The 21,950-nt window shown below is 31.7% G+C and overlaps 1 protein-coding gene across 1 annotated transcript in view; it reads left to right on the top strand.

Annotated features, from left to right (window-relative positions):
* Positions 1 to 413: 413 nt before the first annotated feature.
* The window catches only part of LOC120421044 (gamma-aminobutyric acid receptor subunit alpha-6), a 34,363-nt gene continuing 12,826 nt past the window's right edge, over positions 414 to 21,950 (top strand). The window contains exons 1-5 of the mRNA XM_039584187.2: positions 414 to 827; positions 8,146 to 8,275; positions 19,986 to 20,132; positions 20,453 to 20,967; positions 21,245 to 21,312. Coding sequence (XP_039440121.1) covers positions 8,169 to 8,275; positions 19,986 to 20,132; positions 20,453 to 20,967; positions 21,245 to 21,312 — 837 coding nt within the window. The 5' untranslated portion in view covers positions 414 to 827; positions 8,146 to 8,168. The remainder of the gene's footprint in view (positions 828 to 8,145; positions 8,276 to 19,985; positions 20,133 to 20,452; positions 20,968 to 21,244; positions 21,313 to 21,950) is intronic.

The following is a 21,950-nucleotide window of genomic DNA, read 5'->3' on the forward strand; positions in this document are numbered from 1 at the left end:
CAAAATTGTCAAAATTGTCAAAATTGTCAAAATTGTCAAAATTGTCAAATTTTAGTTTTAAAGTTTTTCGTTGCAAATTATTAAATTTCTGAAAAGCTGTTATTTTCTCGTATTTCACTAAAATTCAAAAAATAACTGACAAGAGAATCAATTTTCCCTCTCACAACAAATTTCTCACTCTCTTCCACCGACTTCGGCTTCAACCACGTGTGTTACAAAAACCGCCACTTCCGAAGAAGAATCTGCACCCGAAGCAGCATCCACCCCCACCCAGCGTGGCCAATCCATCATCCGGCGAAAGGGTTCCTCCTTCAGATCCTTCTTTCGTCGTCGTCGTCGTCGTCGCCATCGCAAAAAAGTTCCAAGCCCAAGAGTTTGCGAACAACGGCCACCTAATCATAACGGCACCAAAAGCGAACGGAGGCGCATCGCAGGTTGCCTACCTTGCAGGCGCGGCGCGATCTTTCCTCTCGGCGGTTGGTTCGAGAATTTGGCGATTCGTTTCGCGTCGAGTGCGTAAATTGCGTGTGAGAAACAGGAAGACTTGTTGGAAAGGGGCAGAAAAAGGCGGGATTTTTGCGGTTTTCGCGGGAAAATCGTCTAGGGAAGATTTGTGTGAAAATAGTTTTCCCCTTGGTGGATGAGGGCTCGTGTGGTATTATTTCGCGTGGTTTTTGTGGTTCTCGAGAAAACAATTCGATTGAAGTTTCTTGGTAGGTACTGTTTTAATTTTAGTTGCTGGTAAGATGTAAAAAGTGTTTCCTTGAGAGCGCCATGATTGTGGAGAAAATTTAAAAGAGGAGAAAGTATTTGTGAGATGAAATAAGGTAAGTTGAAAACGATTATTTCATAGCAAAATCGTTTCGATCTCAAATATTTTTTTTTAAATAAATTTTTATTAAGTCAAAAGCTGACCTATTGAAATTATAATTTATTATATTTTGCAAGACAATTTTTCAAAAATCAGGAGCTATTTATGTGTTGATGCGATAGAAATTAAGAAAAAAAATAAAGTAAATTTATTTTGTTACAAAAATTGTATAATAATGAAAACCCAATAGTTCCTAAATTTATCATTAGTTTATGATGATTCATCTTTTCAAACAAATCGAAGAATTAAGATACTTGAAGCATCTTTTTTAAATGTAAAAAGAAATGTGACTTGCATTCTGAATAAATCATTTCTTTGATCATGATTCCAATATACATGTATCAGCAAATTTGATTGTTCCTTTTTCTGTAACTAACGTTTTGTAACAAAGTACCGAGAAGAAAGTGCGTGAAAATTAGATCTTTGCTAAATTTAAATTAAAAAAATCGGCAAATTAAGAGTACGAGAAATATTCAAAAATATATATATTTTCAAGCCTTTCAACAATTTAACAATTTAACAATTTAGCAATTTAACAATTTAACAATTTAACAATTTAACAATTTAACAATTTAACAATTTAACAATTTAACAATTTAACAATTTAACAATTTAACAATTTAACAATTTAACAATTTAACAATTTAACAATTTAACAATTTAACAATTTAACAATTTAACAATTTAACAATTTAACAATTTAACAATTTAACAATTTAACAATTTAACAATTTAACAATTTAACAATTTAACAATTTAACAATTTAACAATTTAACAATTTAACAATTTAACAATTTAACAATTTAACAATTTAACAATTTAACAATTTAACAATTTAACAATTTAACAATTTAACAATTTAACAATTTAACAATTTAACAATTTAACAATTTAACAATTTAACAATTTAACAATTTAACAATTTAACAATTTAACAATTTAACAATTTAACAATTTAACAATTTAACAATTTAACAATTTAACAATTTAACAATTTAACAATTTAACAATTTAACAATTTAACAATTTAACAATTTAACAATTTAACAATTTAACAATTTAACAATTTAACAATTTAACAATTTAACAATTTAACAATTTAACAATTTAACAATTTAACAATTTAACAATTTAACAATTTAACAATTTAACAATTTAACAATTTAACAATTTAACAATTTAACAATTTAACAATTTAACAATTTAACAATTTAACAATTTAACAATTTAACAATTTAACAATTTAACAATTTAACAATTTAACAATTTAACAAATTAACAATTTAACAATTTAACAATTTAACAATTTAACAATTTAACAATTTAACAATTTAACAATTTAACAATTTAACAATTTAACAATTTAACAATTTAACAATTTTAACAATTTTGACAATTTTGGAAATTTTGACAATTTTTGACAATTTTGACATTTTTTACAATTTTGACAATTTTTGACAATTTTGACAATTTTGACAATTTTGACAATTTTGACAATTTTGACAATTTTGACAATTTTGACAATTTTGACAATTTTGACAATTTTGACAATTTTGTCAATTTTGTCAATTTTGACAATTTTGACAATTTTGACAATTTTGACAATTTTGACAATTTTGACAATTTTGACAATTTTGACAATTTTGACAATTTTGACAATTTTGACAATTTTGACAATTTTGACAATTTTGACAATTTTGACAATTTTGACAATTTTGACAATTTTGACAATTTTGACAATTTTGACAATTTTGACAATTTTGACAATTTTGACAATTTTGACAATTTTGACAATTTTGACAATTTTGACAATTTTGACAATTTTGACAATTTTGACAATTTTGACAATTTTGACAATTTTGACAATTTTGACAATTTTGACAATTTTGACAATTTCGACAATTTCGACAATTTTGACAATCTTGACAATTTTGTCAATTTTCACAAGTTTCACAATTTTGACAAATTTTAACAATTTTGACAATTTTGACAATTTTGACAATTTGACAATTTTGACAATTTTGACAATTTTGACAATTTTGACAATTTTGACAATTTTGACAATTTTGACAATTTTGACAATTTTGACAATTTTGACAATTTTGACAATTTTGACAATTTTGACAATTTTGACAATTTTGACAATTTTGACAATTTTGACAATTTTGACAATTTTGACAATTTTGACAATTTTGACAATTTTGACAATTTTGACAATTTCGACAATTTTGACAATTTTGACAATTTTGACAATTTTGACAATTTTGACAATTTTGACAAATAAGCGGTTCTCTACGGAATCGGTCTTTTTTCTTTAATTTTATTTTTTGTATTTTTTAATCCGGCTGAAACTTTTTTGGTGCCTTCGGTATGCCCAAAGAAGCCATTTTGCATCATTAGTTTGTCCATATAATTTTCCATACAAATTTGGCAGCTGTCCATACAAAAATAATATGTGAAAATTCAAAAATCTGTATCTTTTGAAAGAATTTTTTGATCGATTTGGTGTCTTCGGCAAAGTTGTAGGTATGGATATGGACTACACTGAAAAAAAAATATACACGGTAAAAAAAAATTTGGTGATTTTTAATTTAACTTTTGTCACTAAAATTTGATTTGCAAGAAAACGCTATTTTTATTTTTTTTTTTATTTTTTGATATGTTTTAGAGGACATAAAATGCCAACTTTTCAGAAATTTCCAGAATGGGCAAAAAATCTTTGACCGAGTTATGATTTTTTGAATCAATACAGATTTTTTCAAAAAATCGAAATATTGGACGCAAAAATTTTTCAACTTCATTTTTCGATGTAAAATCGAGTTTGCAATCAAAAAGTACTCTAGTGAATTTTTGATAAAGTACACCGTTTTCAAGTTATAACCATTTTTAGGTAACTTTTTTGAAAATAGTCTCAGTTTTTCATTTTTAAAAATTAGTGCCCATGTTTGCCCACCTTTGAAAAAAATATTTTTGAAAAGCTGAGAAAATTCTCTATATTTTGCTTTATTGAACTTTGTTGATACGACCCATAGTTGCTGAGATATTGCCATGCAAAGGCTAAAAAACAGGAAAATTGATGTTTTCCAAGTCTCACCCAAACAACCTGCCATTTTCTTATGTCGATATCTCAGCAACTATAAATCCGATTTACAATAATAAAACATGAAACATTCGTGAAATTTTCGAAAAAAATACTTTTTAATTTAAAATCAAGACTTACATTTCAAATGGGCGTAATATTGAATGTTTGGCCCGTTTGAAATGTTAGTCTTGATTTTAAATTTTTGAAAATATTTTTTTCGAAAAGATCGGAAAATTTCACGAATGTTTCATGTTTTAACATTGTAAATCGGATTTATAGTTGCTGAGATATCGACATTAGAAAATGGCGGGTTGTTTGGGTGAGACTTGGAAAACATCAATTTTCCTGTTTTTTAGCCTTTGCATGGCAATATCTCAGCAACTATGGGTCGTATCAACAAAGTTCAATAAAGCAAAATATAGAGAATTTTCTCAGCTTTTCAAAAATATTTTTTTCAAAGGTAGGCAAACATGGGCACTAATTTTAAAAAATGAAAAACTGAGACTATTTTCAAAAAAGTTACCTAAAAATGGTTATAACTTGAAAACGGTGTACTTTATCAAAAATTCACTAGAGTACTTTTTGATTGCAAATTCGATTTTACATCGAAAAATGAAGTTGAAAAATTTTTGCGACCAATATTTCGATTTTTTGAAAAAATCTGTATTGATTCAAAAAATCATAACTCGGTCAAAGATTTTTTGCCCATTCTGGAAATTTCTGAAAAGTTGGCATTTTATGTCCTCTAAAACATATCAAAAAATAAAAAAAAATTAAAAATAGTGCTTTTTGCAAATCAAATTTTAGTGACAAAAAGTTAAATTAAAAATCACCAAAAAATTTTTTACCGTGTATCATTTTTTTTTTCAGTGTAGGCCATATACATACCTACAACTTTGCCCAAGACACCAAATCGATCAAAAAATTCCTGCGAAAGAAACAGATTTTTGAATTTTCATACATCATTTTTGTATGAACAGTTGCCAAATTTGTATGGAAAATTATATGGACAAACTAATGATGCAAAATGGCTTCTTTGGGCATACCGAAGGCACCAAAAAAGTTTCAGTCGGATTAAAAAATACAAAAAAAAACGAATGACTGAAATCTGAGAGAAATGCTCAAATGTTGACAATTTTTACAATTTTTACGATTTTGCCAATTTTGACAATTTTGACCATTTTGACAATTTTGACAATTTTGACAACATTTGGGTAAGTGTAATTTTCTTCTAAAACAATTAAATTCTGTGAAAATTTTAAAAAATTGAGAAGATTGTCAAAAACTCAAATCGTGCTTGCACGTATTTTTAGAAAAAAAAACAGCAACACTGCTAATTGCATTCTCCAAACTACACTCTAAAACAAATCCGATCAATTGCAATAATTTACCTTTTCCGATTTCCCTTCAATCAAACCATCATTCATATTATGTTTGTGTGTGCGTTCGTTTGACTTCATGACAACGTCTGTCATTGAAATCTTTTATTCATGACCATTTGGTGTCGTCGTGCTCAGGGTGTGTTCGTTTCATGTTTCTAACCAACCTTGCAACAACAATATTGATAGTCCCTCAGAGAGGGAGAGAGCGATGACAATCATAAACTTGCATAGGAAAAACAACTGCAAAAAAATCAAGTTAGAGGAAAGACAAAATTCAAATCTGTCCATCTTCCGTCAACCGCACACGCTATATGAAACAACTAGCACCGAAGGTAAAATCACAGACAATTGGATGTGAAAGTAAGAAAGTTGATAGTTGACAAAAAATAACGGCCAATTCAAAAACACAAATCGTGAATTTATATTTTCTTTCGCCTAAAATTTTTAAACAGTGGTGAAAAATCTGTGATAAAACGGTCTTCCTCAAAGTTAAAACAACTACAAAGCGCCATGTGGTGACAACGGAGAGAGGATCCTTTCCCCCCCTAGGAAAAAAAAGAGGAAACACTTTCTTCTGTATACGATTTCAATTTTCCAACGCAAATGATGGCTCAGCAAAAAACGCAAAAGCTAGCATTTGCAATTCCAAGTTTTGCTCGCGTTTTATTCCCAGAATGGAAAGGGAAACTATTGTGGTCTCGCGAGGAAAACTTTTCCGTATTTATGTGTGATAATTTACCTCCCCAACCTGACAAAAGCGTCGTTAAATGGGGATTCGAAAGCGGCAAAAAAATCGGGGACGGCATTAGTCAAATTATGGCGTGCTTGATACACGGTGATGCAAAGTTACTCATTTCAAAATTAACTCTTGTTCTATAAATAAAAGCAAACCTACGCTTGAATGGGTTCTTATGTTTTTTTCACAATTTTTTCTATCAAATTTGAGTTTATTTCTAACTTAAAGAAAAGAAAACTTCAGACTCGGGTATTTTTTATTTTTTTTTTTGCAAAAAATAACTGAAATAACTAAAAAAATAACTATTTTGGATGAGCGTGTTTGTCATTCAGAGTGTAACTTACTCAAACTAGAGTAAAATTAGCACATATTGTGTTGAATTTACACGTTTAAAAAAAATCAAACCTAAATTTTAAGTTGCTAATTTTTTTTCAATTCAATAGTTCAACATTAATTAAAAACTTAACTTTCAAAACTAATTTTTGTCACTCGAGCAAAGTTTACGAAAAATGGGTACAATTTACTCAAAATTAGTTGCTTCGGATTAGACAAAGTCGAATTAAAAATAAATCAAAAATGTGTATTTTTAGTGTAACAACTCCAAATTATTTATTTTGAATGATCGTGTACACTTAAAAATGACGCTTTTAGGGGGTCGGAAACGCCAAGCTCATTATTTTGTTGCGCCCCGTTTTTGAGGTTTGGGAAGGGACGGCTTAACCAGTTTTATAACGTTTCCTACCCCTTTTGAACAAGAAATCCGTCATCGAATTCACAATGAGCTTAGGATGTAGAAGGTTTGGGGTAAGAGGCAATAGCCAAAAAGGGGTGGCTTTTCAGGGGATAGATATGTGAAGAAAACTGGACGGTTTTGGGGTAGTAACAATGTGAAAGGGCTTTTTACCTTTAACTTATGCGTAGTTCTACGTCAAATTTGTTTTTGATCTTATATGTTTTTATTATTTCCGATTCAGCGTGCACACTTTTCATGATGTAAACAAACGGCTGTCACTTGAAGAAAAACTCCCAGTCTACTATGTTCGACCAACATCGATCACCTTTTCGGTAATGTCGGACTTACAAGCAAAAATTTAGTGAATTTTGTATGGGGTTCCACCCAAAATCAGCTTAAATGACCCCTTTTAAAATACCACTTTCGAACCGGATTGCGGGTGCACCTTTTTGTCCACTGAATAAATTTCCCTCCTCCTTCTTCAACGTCTTCTTCTTGGAATATGTCACAATGAAAGAACACACAACAATGTCACATGTTTAGAAAGTGGATCGGTCCCTGGGTGCACACACACGGTCACAAAACACTTGTGTACGTGCTTAAATGGCTTTTAATTCAGTCATCGAGAGGCGGTTTCCTATCGGGACGGGAAAAACGGAAGTGTGTGAGAGCGAGGACTTATTGTGAATATATCGTGAATTTTGTCGTGGGACGAGGACGCCGATTTTTCGGAAGGTTTGTTTCGCCTGATTTAACGTCCATTAAGAAGGGGGAGAAGTCTAATAATGGAGCGATTTTTTAACAAATTCGGGTTGGAGGACTTTCCGGGAAAGTGAGGAGGATGGAAAGGGGGAACGCATTTTTCACTATTGAATGTAGGGTTTGTTTAGGGTTTTTTTCTCTTAAAGTTGAGAATTTTTAATTTGAGAAGTGCTGAAAATACCACATGCAGTTTTTATCTAGATTTGTTAAAATAAATACAAAAATTAAAAAATAAGTGAAAATCCTCAATACTTGAGTAAAAATAATCCAAACGCAGGAGAGATCTTTCCAAAATTCAGTAGTTGGTCCATTTTTGTCGAAATCTGAGTAAACATTACTTGAAAATCAGTTATTTTGAATCAGCGTGTAGGATTACAGTTTCAAACATCTGTCAAACGCGAGCAAATTTGGTGTGGTGAATTTAAAAATTCTGTGGTGAGTTTCTGTTGATTGTTAAATTCATCAGAAATTTTCGTCTGCTTGATAGTAGTTCAAAGTAATTTCCCAAAAATGTGTTTAATTATGACCATACACTCTTAAACTCAAATAATCACAAAATTGTTTCTTTTTCCTTACAGAGCTCGCACCTGGCAAAACCAAAATGGCAACCAACAGCCAACTCACCATAATGGGAAAACTCATTAGTGTCAATCCCATTAGAATGGTGGCGTTTGTCGTTCTCCTCCTGGTTGGATCATTTCCAATTCCGTAAGTGTATGAAATTTAAATGCCCTCTCTGAGTATGACTCAAAAATGGAACGTAAAATTGACTGCCAAAGGTATATTTCTCCTCAAATATTAACACTTTAATTGATCGTCTCGCAGTTTAACCCACTTTTGCGTAGAGTTTCATTCCGTTCGACATGCAATCAAGTGTAACAAGTTACGCCCCCGAGGTGCGTGTTGGCACCTTTCAAACCGATGAAAAGTTAACAATTGAAACTCTTTCCGCTGTGCAGGTGGGGAACCTTACAAATGTGCTCGTTCTGTTGTTGTGCGGTTCGGTTTCGCCCTCGAGGGGGCAAAACTGCATAGGATGCACTTCTCTTCCAGGGATCATAGTTTATTTTTGCTCGAGAACTTTACAGTTGGCAGTGGCTAGTTGAAAATTGCATGATTTTGTTTTAAGAAAAACTTAAATTTAACGATTAATGAGTAATTCCACGTCAGCGTGTAACCCGTTTCACGTTGTAAACAAACAGCTGTCACTTTTCAACATCGCGCAGTTTTTTTTGTTGATGTCGGTCTGACAAGCACAAAATCATGAAAATTCTTACTGGGTGGTCCATTTAGTGAACGCCCCCTGTGCAAACCTTTAAAGTGCTTACAGCGAAACATTTTATTGTTTTCCTCATGGCAGAAGAGAAAAAAGCACATACAGGAAACAAGATACACGTTTATTGAAAAATTTTATTACACTTCGTCGTTGCAACTCTCGAGGAGAATTTTATTCCGGAATGGGGGGGAGAGGTCCTCCACACGTGCAACAGCTCGAAAGTGCACGTGTCAAAAACACGAATCGTTTTGCTGCAATATTGCATCTTGGATCAAATGTCGAACATCTTTTTGGAAGAATGCCTGCATTTGGGCGTTTTTTTTTTTCTTTCGATTCTCCCTCTCCTGATCGATCCACGCAGATGATTTCGGGGTCTCGCTTGGCCAACGCTTCTAATTGATTAGATTTTATTTATTGATCGTAAAGTGTGATTCTAATTTTGGAGGACTGGCCTCCGGAAAACTGTGTTTTCCGTAATGAGTCGATTGATTTTCGGTGTTAGCTTCAAAATGTCGGAACAACGCCAGAACGCGCCAAATTGAGACATCATTTATGGAAGCAATTTGGCTGCGGAAAAGGTTCAGTGAGGAAAAGGGATTTTTGATGACAGTAACGTCACAGACAAACAGACAAACAGTTGTATGTTCACCATAACTAGTTAGATGATAATCTAAAATATTTGTTCCTTGTTTCAAATTTAACAATTTTGACTATTTTGACAATTTTGACAATTTTGTCAATTTTGTCAATTTTGTCAATTTTGTCAATTTTGTCAATTTTGTCAATTTTGTCAATTTTGTCAATTTTGTCAATTTTGTCAATTTTGACAATTTTGACAATTTTGTCAATTTTGACAATTTTGACAATTTTGACAATTTTGACAATTTTGACAATTTTGTCAATTTTGTCAATTTTGACAATTTTGACAATTTTGTCAATTTTGACAATTTTGACAATTTTGACAATTTTGACAATTTTGACAATTTTGACAATTTTGACAATTTTGACAATTTTGACAATTTTGACAATTTTGACAATTTTGACAATTTTGACAATTTTGACAATTTTGACAATTTTGACAATTTTGACAATTTTGACAATTTTGACAATTTTGACAATTTTGACAATTTTGACAATTTTGACAATTTTGACAATTTTGACAATTTTGACAATTTTGACAATTTTGACAATTTTGACAATTTTGACAATTTTGACAATTTTGACAATTTTGACAATATTGACAATGTTGACAATTTTGACAATATTGACAATGTTGACAATTTTGACAATTTTGACAATTTTGACAATTTTGACAATTTTGACAATTTTGACAATTTTGACAATTTTGACAATTTTGACAATTTTGACAATTTTGACAATTTTGACAATTTTGACAATTTTGACAATTTTGACAATTTTGACAATTTTGACAATTTTGACAATTTTGACAATTTTGACAATTTTGACAATTTTGACAATTTTGACAATTTTGACAATTTTGACAATTTTGACAATTTTGACAATTTTGACAATTTTGACAATTTTGACAATTTTGACAATTTTGACAATGTTGACAATTTTGACAATTTTGACAATTTTATTTTGACAATTTTGACAATTTTGACAATTTTGACAATTTTGACAATTTTGACAATTTTGACAATTTTGACAATTTTGACAATTTTGACAATTTTGACAATTTTGACAATTTTGACAATTTTGACAATTTTGACAATTTTGACAATTTTGACCATTTTGACAATTTTGACAATTTTGACAATTTTGACAATTTTGACAATTTTGACAATTTTGACAATTTTGACAATTTTGATAATTTTGACAATTTTTGAAAATTTTGACAATTTTGACAATTTTGACAATTTTGACAATTTTGACAATTTTGACAATTTTGAAAATTTTGACAATTTTGACAATTTTGACAATTTTGACAATTTTGACAATTTTGACAATTTTGACAATTTTGACAATTTTGACAATTTTGACAATTTTGACAATTTTGACAATTTTGACAATTTTGACAATTTTGACAATTTTTACAATTTTTACAATTTTGACAATTTTGACAATTTTGACAATTTTGACAATTTTGACAATTTTGACAATTTTGACAATTTTGACAATTTTGACAATTTTGACAATTTTGACAATTTTGACAATTTTGACAATTTTGACAATTTTATTTTGACATATTCGTTATTTGTTTCTCTAAATTTTCCATTCTAGATAAATATCACGCGAATTTCTGTTTATTTCAAATATTCACACCTTTCAAAACCCGCAGAATAAATTATCAATTTAAAAAAACCAATAAGAAAACAAAAGAGGATTGTATTTTGCTCTGAAATGAGTTAAGGTTCAATAACTCAGTGATTTTGCATTTTTCTCTAAAAAGTCATAAAAGTCAATTTAATTAAAATTCAAAACCAAATCATCGCTCAATGACGACAAAGTTTCACCACCAGTCAACCCGAACCAGTGTCAATCGGAAAACTTTCATAAGCTGACACAAAACCCCTAACCAAAAATTCCTGGAAGTCTCACCAAACCCCAACTGTTGCTGCCCACCGAAGTGAAAACATCAAAAAACTTCTCCCCTAGCAAGATTCTTCGCCGTCTATTTGCATCATCCCGTAGCCCTAACCTATTAATAATCTGTCCGGCAGCTAATTAACACGCTTGCCATAATTCACCACCCCCCAGTGTCCAGCAAAGACTAATGGAGTCCATCACCGTTGAAAAAGAGACCAAATCAATTTCGTAATTGAAGGTCGAAGACCGCTCAAATGAACTTGAACAGGGAAAAAAGATGAAAGCGAACCGTATCGAAAGTGACAGTCCTTGACAAATCGGAGGGCACGGAAAGGTGTGAGGGGGCTTTTCTTTAAGGCGAAAAAGTGACAGGTCGCCATAATGGCGGCTAAGTCGACTTTTTGGATTGTTTTAGAAAGGTTCCGCTAGTGGCGCTGCGCGCGCTGAAGGGTGACAGTTAATCAACTGTCAAAGTGTGATTTTATAGCAGCCGACATTATGGCAAACTTAGTTTTTCTTCGTTAAAAGCGTCATTTATGAAGATTTTTCAACGAAACAACAATTTTTCCGTGCTTTTCTCGATTTTACTTTCCCTCCGCCGCGAAAGTAAGAGGCAGTCATCTTCATCGTTTTGGAAGAGGGCGTCTGGTGGAGTGAAACGCCCAACCATTTCTAGTATACGCCATATTAATGTTGGGCACGTTTCCTCTAGCTGCCTCGTGCACGTGACTTTGGGCGGGAAAAGCGCGCGAAACCCCTTTCTGTTCTGGCATTGTTATTCATGAGCAACATATTGCTCTCTTTTTTTTCCTTCTCGCTTCAGCGGTGGGAAAAAACGAGGAAAAATGCCGCAGCTTTTGAAATGTAATCCAATGTAAACACAAATTTCGTTTTCGAATAAAGTGGCATGATTTGGTGGTTTGGAATGAACTTGTTTCGATTGTTGCGTTCGACGCGTGTCACCTTTGAGGCAATTTGCATTGCTCCACGAAGGGTTTTGCCATAATCTTTTTATAGCACGTCACCTGCTTTTTTCAAATTCTAAACAGCTAGGCTCGTGCACTCAACCTGAAAACCACCAAGAAAACGGAATAATTTCAAAACTAATTAAAAGCAAACCAGAGTGGAAAAACAAGTTTCAAAACCGGAAACAGAATACGACAGAGAGAGAGAGGAGGACGTGAATTGCAAAGTATTTTCCGCAAAATAGTTCCGTCCGTCCCAAGGGGCAGATGTTTATCCTGTTTTTCATAAATCTGGCTGGTATGCGAAGGTCATGACGGGGGAAGTTTGCTGGCCGCGGGCGATCTAATGGAAGTATGTGATGGTTGGAGAGTCGTTTTCAATGAGTTAGAGTTACAGCGAGAGAGAAGGGATCTGTGATGGATTTCGTTGGTTTTAGAGTGAAATCGGGTTAAAGAAAATTAAATATCTGAAAAAATACAAATTATTCAAGTGTCTCATTTTCAAATTGTCTAATTTTTTAATTTTCTAATTGTATCATTGCATCATTGTCTCATTGTCTCATTGTCTTATTGTCTCATTGTCTCATTGTCTCATTGTCTCATTGTCTCATTGTCTCATCGTCTCATTGTCTCATTGTCTCATTGTCTCATTGTCTCATTGTCTCATTGTCTCATTGTCTCATTGTCTCATTGTCTCATTGTCTCATTGTCTCATTGTCTCATTGTCTCATTGTCTCATTGTCTCATTGTCTTATTGTCTCATTGTCTCATTGTCTCATTGTCTCATTGTCTCATTGTCTCATTGTCTCATTGTCTCATTGTCTCATTGTCTCATTGTCTCATTGTCTCATTGTCTCATTGTCTCATTGTCTCATTGTCTCATTGTCTCATTGTCTCATTGTCTCATTGTCTCATTATCTCATTGTCTCATTGTCTCATTGTCTCATTGTCTCATTGTCTCATTGTCTCATTGTCTCATTGTCTCATTGTCTTATTGTCCCATTTTCTCAATGTCTGAAAATTTGAGTTTTTTCGAAAAAATACGGTACTTTGTCAAAATTTCAGTATTTTTCAAAGAATGCGGTAATTTGAGAAAATTTTAGTATTTTCCAAAAAATCTTCTAATAAATTTTTTTTTTAATTTATTTCAATTTAATTGAAAAAAGCATTCAAAATTTCAATTCGTTTGATAACCATATTACAAATTTTGAAAATTTTAATATTTTCGAAAAAATACGGTATTTTGTGCAAAATTTAGAATTTCCAAAAAAACTCTAATCAAGTGAAAAAGCAAACCAAATTTTGCTTCGTTTGATACCCATATTGCAAATTTTGATAATTTGAGTATTTTCGAAAAATAAATACGGTAATTTGTGAAAATTTAAGTGTTTTGCAAAAATAACTCTAATAAAAATTGAAAAAGCATACTAAATTTCAAATCATTTGATACCCATATTGCAAATTATGAAAATTTGAGTATTTGAGAAAAAAACGGTGATTTGCGAAAATTATTTTAAAAAAAAAGATATTTTGGGAAAATTTTAAAGTTTCCAAAAAAAAACTCTAATAAAGTAAAAAGCATACCAAGCTTCGTTTGATAGGGATTGCATGTTTTGAAAATTTTAGTATTTTCGACAAAATAAGGTAATATGTGAAAAAATATTTAAACAAAAACTATAATAAAAATTGAAAAAGCAAACGAAATTTCAAATCGTTCGATACTAATATTGCAAATTTTCAAAATTTGAGTATTTGGGAAAAATACGGTATTTTGCAAAAATAAAAAAAAATATTTGGGAAAATTTTAGAGTTTCCAAAACAACTCTAAAAAAGTAAAAATCATAGCAAATTTCGCTTCGTTTGATACACGCAGAAAAATATTTTGTAGAATCAGCCTCTACGAGGTTTGAATCAAAAAATTTTTTGTTGAATATAATCAACGCCGATTTTGCGTTGAAACAAACCTTGATTTTCTCAATTCCACAAAAGTCTTTTGTTGTTTCGAAAAAGCTGCTTTGACGTTTAGCGTTGATTCAACAAAAATAATGATTTTCAAATCAACAAAACGTTTTGTTGATTCAAATATGCCTTATTTTTCTGCGTGTAGGTATTGCATAATTTGAAAATTTGAGTATTATCGACAAATTAAGGTAATTTGTGAAAATTTTAGTATTCAAAAAACTATCATTAAAATGGAAAATGCAAACGAAATTTCAGATCGTTTGATACACATATTTTTTTATTTGAAAATTTGAGTATTTTTGAACAAATAAGGTATTTTGCAAAAAAATAGCATAATAAAAAAAATGCTCTTATAAATTGAAAAAGCATAGAAAATTTTAATTTGTTTGAATCCATATTGCATATTTTAAAAAAAATGTTTATTTTCGAAAAAAATACGGTATGCTGTGAAAATTATAAAATTTTATAACAAAATCTATAATAAAACTTGAAAAAGCATACAAATTTTCATATTGCAAATTTTGAAAAATTTGGGTGGTTTCGAAAAAATACGGTATTTTTCGAAAATTTTAGAATTTTCAAAAAAATCTCCAATAAAGTGAAAAAGCATAATTTTGACAATTTTGACAATTTTGACAATTTTGACAATTTTGACAATTTTGACAATTTTGACAATTTTGACAATTTTGACAATTTTGACAATTTTGACAATTTTGACAATTTTGACAATTTTGACAATTTTGACAATTTTGACAATTTTGACAATTTTGACAATTTTGACAATTTTGACAATTTTGACAATTTTGACAATTTTGACAATTTTGACAATTTTGACAAAGCTATTATGTTTTGTCTCATTGTCTTTATTCTGTTGACAACTTGTGAGCCGTTTCAAATTACATCAAATTACGACTCCTTCCTGCTCACAGTTACACAATTACACCATCGATTATCACGCTGAAGCGCTGCACCACTTGCGCAGCAGTTAATCTATATTAGGACGAGTAAAAGTCGACAACGTGCAAATTATGTGCTCGAGAACTGCTGGCGAGTGGAAGAAAGTGGGCACGTGATCCTTCAGCGCCCAGCAGGATGATGCCCCAAAGGAACGAGACCTCCTTCAGACAAGCCATGGATGCACCCTTGTGCATCACATGTTCTAGGAAGAAGAAAAAAAAGCAACATAATTGCTGCCGCTGCGAAGGACATTCCACCCACCCCCTTGGACGACCTTCGTCCTTGCTGCTTTCCGTTTAAGCGTGTAAAACGAAACTTTAAACCCCATCACTTCATTATGCGCTTGGAAAGCGACCCATCAACATTTAAATTTCAAGTGATTTTATGCAATTTTCGTTTCATCTTTTTTTTTGCTGTCCTTTCTGAAAGCTCTTTTGACGAGCCGGCTCGGTAGAGCAGCTGGCAACACTGGCTTGGTCCAAAACAAGGGGGTTGTCAGTATTTTGCACTCGTTTGATTTAATTTGTGTGTCGGAATGGTTTCGGTTGCATTTTGAACGTACTGCAGGATTTGAAACATGGCTGGCATTATTCAGATTAAATGCAAAACTCAACCTTGTAGTTTGTGGTGGAACAATTAAAAGTAGTGAGGAGAAGGACGATTTCGTTCTGTGACAATCCTGGAAGTTTGTGATTTTCTGTGAAAAAAAAAATCCTTGCCCTTATTTTCTTTTTAGTTTTTTAATGTTCTTCGAATTTTATTTTCAGGATTTTCAATAATTTATTATTAAACTTAAATCTAACTGTCCTTACTTAACTATACATGACTTTGAGTAAAATAAAATCCCAAATTCACCTGCCAGTTTTCAGATTACTGCAGTCACTGACTGGTTGCCCTGGTCAAACCACTATAGAAAATGCTAGAGTCCTCTCCGCGCTTCCGTGGTCCCCCACCGTGATTACAACAGTTTTAATTGCTGCGCTGTCTGTTTGTCATATTTCCACCACTCTTTTCCATCAACCAAGCCTTAAATTTCATAGACAAATAGATTTAATTAAAATTTATTAATTTCTATTCTTTCTAAATATAGCTAAAATTCGGTAATATTTCATAAGAGTGTTTCTATAATTGACAGTTACACGCTGACAAGAAGTTGACTTAATTATTATGTTTTAGCAATTTTGTTTCTTCTTATCTATGCCAAAAAAAAATCCGGTTGGCAATGTGTTCTACGCTACCAACCCTCAAAAGGGAAGTAGTTGTTGTCAAAACGGATGAGGAACCCCACTCTGACTTAAATGATGATGATGATGACGGCAATGACGATTCTCCCTCTCTCTTGGATGGGTGATTAAGTGGAGCAGTAGTACTAGAGTGAGGTGCGCTCAATTTACCGCAGACGGTTTGGTTTCAAGCTTATTGTTGTTCGTTTTGGAAGAAGGAAAAAAATAAAGTTGCAAAAATAAAGTGGAAAAGAGGACAACCGGAAGTACGTAAGATTGAAGAGTTGAAACGGGCGAGTTGTTGACTCGTGGGCCACATTTTCTACTAGGGATCTAGTTGAAGGGAGCGTTTGACTACAAAAGATTTATAGAACCTACTTTAGGGGGTATTTTTGAAGCTAGTTTTCTTAACCCAAACAAAGAAAAGATCAATGTTGGCATTCGGCAAAGCCTCGTAACATTACTTTACAATTTAAGTTTTTGTCATTTTTATTGTAATTTTTGTGCTTTTCTTTATTTTTGTGTTTTTTGGTGATTTTTGTGGTTTTTGTGATTTTTGTGGTATTTGTGATTTTTGTGATTTTGCCGAGTTTTGTGATGTTTGTGATTTTTATGTTTTTTTTGTGTTTTTTTTTTTTTTGCTTTTTTATATTTTTTTGTAAATTTGTGATTTTTCTGAGTTTTGTGATTTTTCTGATTTTTGTAATTTTTCCGTTTTTGTGTTACATGTGTTTTAGTGTTTTTTGTGTTTTTGTGTTTTTAATTGTGTTTTTTTTTTTTTGGCGTTTTTTTGTGTTTTTTTTGACGGTTTTTTGTGTTTTTTGTGTGTGTGTTTTTTTTTTTTGTGCTTTTTTGTGTATTTTTGTATTTTTTGTGTGTTCATGTCTTTTTTGCGTTTTTTGTGTTTTATGGTTTTTTTCATTTTTTTGTGATTTTTGTGATTAATGTGATTCATGTGATTTTAGTGATTTGTGTAATTTTAGTGACTTTTCTGAGTTTTGTATTTTTTGAGTTTGTTTGTTTTGTTTATGTGTTTTATGTGCTTGTTTTTGTATTTTTGTGTTTTTTTTAAGTTTTTATTTTGTTTTTTTTGTGTTTTTGGTGTTCTTTTGTGTTTTTTTATGTATTTTTTTTGTTTTTTTTTTATTTTGGCGTTTTTTGTGTTTTTATGGTTTTTTTTTTTTCATTTTTTGTGATTTTTCTGTTTTTTGTGATTAATGTGATTCATGTGATTCATGTGATTTTAGTGTTTTTTGTAATTTTATTGATTTTTCAGAGTTTTGTATTTTTTGAGTTTGTTTGTTTTGTTTATGTGTTTTTTTTTGTATTTTTTGTGTTTTTTGTTTTTTTTTGTGTTTTTGGTGTTCTTTTGTGTTTTTTGTGTTTTTTTGTGTTTTTTTTTGTGTTTTTTTGTGTTTTTTGTGTGTGTTTTTTTTTGTGTTTTTATGTTTTATTTTAATTTTTTGTGATTTTAATTGTGATTTTTGTGATTAATGTGATTCATGTGATTTAAGTGATTTGTGTAATTTTAGTGATTTTTCTATGTTTTGCATTTTTGGATTTTTTTGTGTTTTTTTTTGAGCTTGTTAGTGTTTTTTTTGTGATTTTTCTGAGTATTATGATTTTTCTGATTTTTTTGTGATTTTTGTGATGATTGTGATTGTTGTGTTTTTTTGTGTTTTTGATGTTTTTGGTTGTTTTTGTTGTTGTAGGGGTTTTTTTTGTATTTTTTGTGTTTTTTTTTTCATTTTTTTTGTGATTTTTGTCATTTTTGTGATTCATGTGATTCATGTGATTTTAGTGTTTTGTGTAATTTTAGTGATTTTTGTGAGTTTTGTATTTTTTTAGCTTGTTTGTTTTGTGTTTTTTTTTGTATTTTTGTTTTTTTTGTGTTCTTTTGTGTTTTTTTTTTTTGTGTTTTTTTTGTTTTTGTGTATTTTTTTATGTTTTTACGTTTTTTTTTCATTTTTTGTGATTTTTTGTGATTTTTGTGATTAATGTGATTTTTTTGTGTTTTTTTGTGCTTGTTAGTATTTTTGTGATTTTACTGAGTATTATGATTTTTCTTATTTTTTTGTGATTTTTGTGATAATTGTGATTGTTGTGTTTTTTGTGTTATTGGTATTTCTGTGTTTTTCGTGGTTTTGTGTTGTTTTGTGTTTGTGTGTTTTTTTTGTATTTTTTTGTTTTTTCTTGTGTTTTTTGTGTTTTTTTTTGTTTGTGTTTTTCGTGGTTTTGTGTTGTTTTGTGTTTTTGTGTGTTTTAAGTATTTTTGTGTTTTTTTTTTGTTTTTTATTATTTTTGTGTTTTTTGTGATTTTTGTGATTTTTGTGATTTTTGTGGTTTTGTGTTGTTTTGTGTTTTTGTGTGTGTGTGTTTTTTTGTTTTTTCTTTTGTTTTAAGTATTTTTGTGATCTTTTTTTTGATTTTTATTATTTTTGTGTTTTTTGTGATTTTTGTGATTTTCGTGATTTTTGTGATTTTTATTATTTATGTGTATAACGTTTTTTTTCTATTTTTTGTGATTTTTTGTGATTTTTATGATTTTTGTTCAATGAACAAAAGTGAACAATTGTTCATTTTGTTCATTTTGTTCATTTTGTTCATTTTGTTCATTTTGTTCATTTTGTTCATTTTGTTCATTTTGTTCATTTTGTTCATTTTGTTCATTTTGTTCATTTTGTTCATTTTGTTCATTTTGTTCATTTTGTTCATTTTGTTCATTTTGTTCATTTCATTTCGGGCATTTTGTATTTTTTTTTGCATTTTACTTAGGCCATTGCAAATTTTATTTCAAGTTTTTGTCGTTTAGACCAAAAAAGGAGAAAAGATCCGATATCTAAGAATGCCATTATTTTTTTTGCAGGGAATATTCTGCAAAACTGCCATCCCTTATTTAGAACCCCAACAACGCACATGTCCACAACAGAGTTGGACAGATCAAACGAAATGGAAGAAAAATAAATTGAATGTCCTGTTTTGGAGCAGCTTTTAAGTTCCCGCTGAAATACATTCCAAAACAGCTACGTCGTAAACAAGCCTCTTTGGCATAGTTTCACCACTTTAAGGAATGTGCTTTTCGTCGAAAATTGTGAATTCAAATGCATTGTTTTGAGTTCTGGAAGCAACAATTTTAATTAGTTTGTAATTGAGTTTCCTGGAATAAAAATGAAGTCCACTTCTCCGTCGGATATAAAATTGTAACTCCAAAAGCAATTACACAAATCCGCAATCGCTCCCGTGATGGGTGGTGTGAGTGGTGGGAAAAGAAAAGAAAATCGAGCAGCAATCGAGTCGAAGGATTACCTGCAAAATCAATTATGAAATGCAGTTCTAGGAAGGAACCTTAAGCAGCAGCCCAACTCTGGCTTTTCCCCCCGGCCAAATCGAATTAAAACCCCTTTTTTCCTCAACTAGTTTCGTGAAACAGTGAGATATCGCTACAAATCCGTTGTTTCTCTCTCTTGATTCCCTTTCCTGGGCAGATTAATCACACCCGGTTCCGGGTACTCGTCCTCGGTGCGAACCGGCCACGTCCAGCAGCACAATACCCTCGAGAACGGGCTGCTGATTGCGGCCAACGTTTCGGTTGGCCACCTGCGAAAGCACAAGTACTTTTACTACATTCCGAGGTGAGAGGTTCGGGGATTTGCATGCATTAAAAGCTAGAAAGGCGATTTCATTTCGTACTGATTTATTGAGGACATTTTTCTTTCATTTTCTTCATTATGCACTCAGACAAACAGACGAAAACATCTTCCAACTTCTTCAAACAAAAATTCAACGGTCAATTTGAAAGATCGGAATCTCACCACGTCAATTTTAAATTCACCACAGCTTATTTACATTAAATGACAGTTTCTTGTAATTGTATGTACACGATCGATTCTGTCTGTTTGTCTGTGCGTAGCACTTGATTTTATTTTTAATTAATAATTCTTCAACTCAACAGAATCAGCAACTCTCCCCACAAACGCAAGCAGCGCAATTCGTCCTCCTTCTCAAAAGCGGACATCCTCGACTTTACCCAGCAAAAATCCCCGGACAATGAGGCGGTCGTGGCATTCCCACCAGAACCCCGCCGAATACGTCACATTCCCAAGGCAAACGGCGTTGGCGCCCCCCTGGAGCAACCCCTTGCGCCGCCCCTGGCCTCTTCGAAAGGGACGTCGAAATCTGGCCAGCAGCAGCAGAAATTCCAACGCTATTACATCTACAGTGCTGCCCCCAGAATGAGGGATGAACTTCCACCGGGGATGCCCGAGAAGAACTTGGTGTTTAGGAATATTGGGTCAAAGTCACCCCAGCGACGGGCGTTTAACGGATCAGCGGAAGAGGAGCTGGCGGCGTTCAGGAAGGTTAAGAAACGAAGTGCGGCCGATGACATGTTGAGCAAGAATATTACACAGATTTTGGAGAATTTGCTGAAGAGTTACGAAAATTCGCAGATGCCGACGCATGGTCAAGGTATGAAAATATCGGTAGCGTCATAGACAAGCAGACTAAAAATCCATCAACCACCAATTTGACGGTATATTTTAACGATTGAAACTCACCACTACATTTTTAAATTCACCACAGCTCATTTATACGCGTTTGACAGTTCCGTCATAACTTTTGAGCAGTTCGTTCGTTCACAACTAGATGGCACTAATGAGAAGAGATTGAAATAAATGTTCAACACTTCAAATCTGCTTGTCGCAGGAAGCGTTTTTAAGCATATAACTATAATATGTTTTTGTAGGGATTCCAACGGTAGTGAAAACAAACATCCTTATACGGAGCATGGGACCGGTGTCGGAACTTGATATGGTAAGCCTCAAATAAGCTTGCATTTTAAAAGTTTAGAATTTATCAAATTTGATAGATTTAAAACTCTTGTTAAAAACTGTTTGTAGTTGACTTTTGTCAAACATAACTGATACTGTTAATTATTCAACCGATTTTGAATGAATTTTGACTTTTTTGCTATTCTTTTTTGATTTTTTGCTTTTTTGCTTTTTTTTTGGCATTTGAGCAATTCCAACCCAAAACAGGAATTTTGTAGGTAATTTTTTCCGACCCTCTCCGATTTCAATGAAACTTTGCAGACATGTTACCATACGCATATATAAGCCATTTTTGCGTATATGGAGCAAGTTTCACTCGATAATGACATTTGAGAAGGGTGTAAGTGTTTTAAATATTTTTGTAATTCGGAATTTAAATATTTCTAAATCTCGAAGCCAAAAAGTAATCAGAGACAAACTTGTAGGAAATTTAACGGGCTTTCCGAAAAAAAAAATACACTGAAAGAAAAAAACACGCCACTTTTATGAGATTTTTTGATTTTTTGGTTCAAAAGTAAAATTTAAAATTTACAAAAAGACTCACGAGGATGGTGCAACTAACCTAAAAAAACACAAAAATCTTTTAATGAATCTTTTTTTTAAAAGTGCTCTAAACGTCAA

The sequence above is a fragment of the Culex pipiens genome, chromosome 1, assembly GCF_016801865.2.
Source record: "Culex pipiens pallens isolate TS chromosome 1, TS_CPP_V2, whole genome shotgun sequence".
NCBI classification, from domain to species: Eukaryota; Metazoa; Arthropoda; class Insecta; order Diptera; family Culicidae; genus Culex; species Culex pipiens.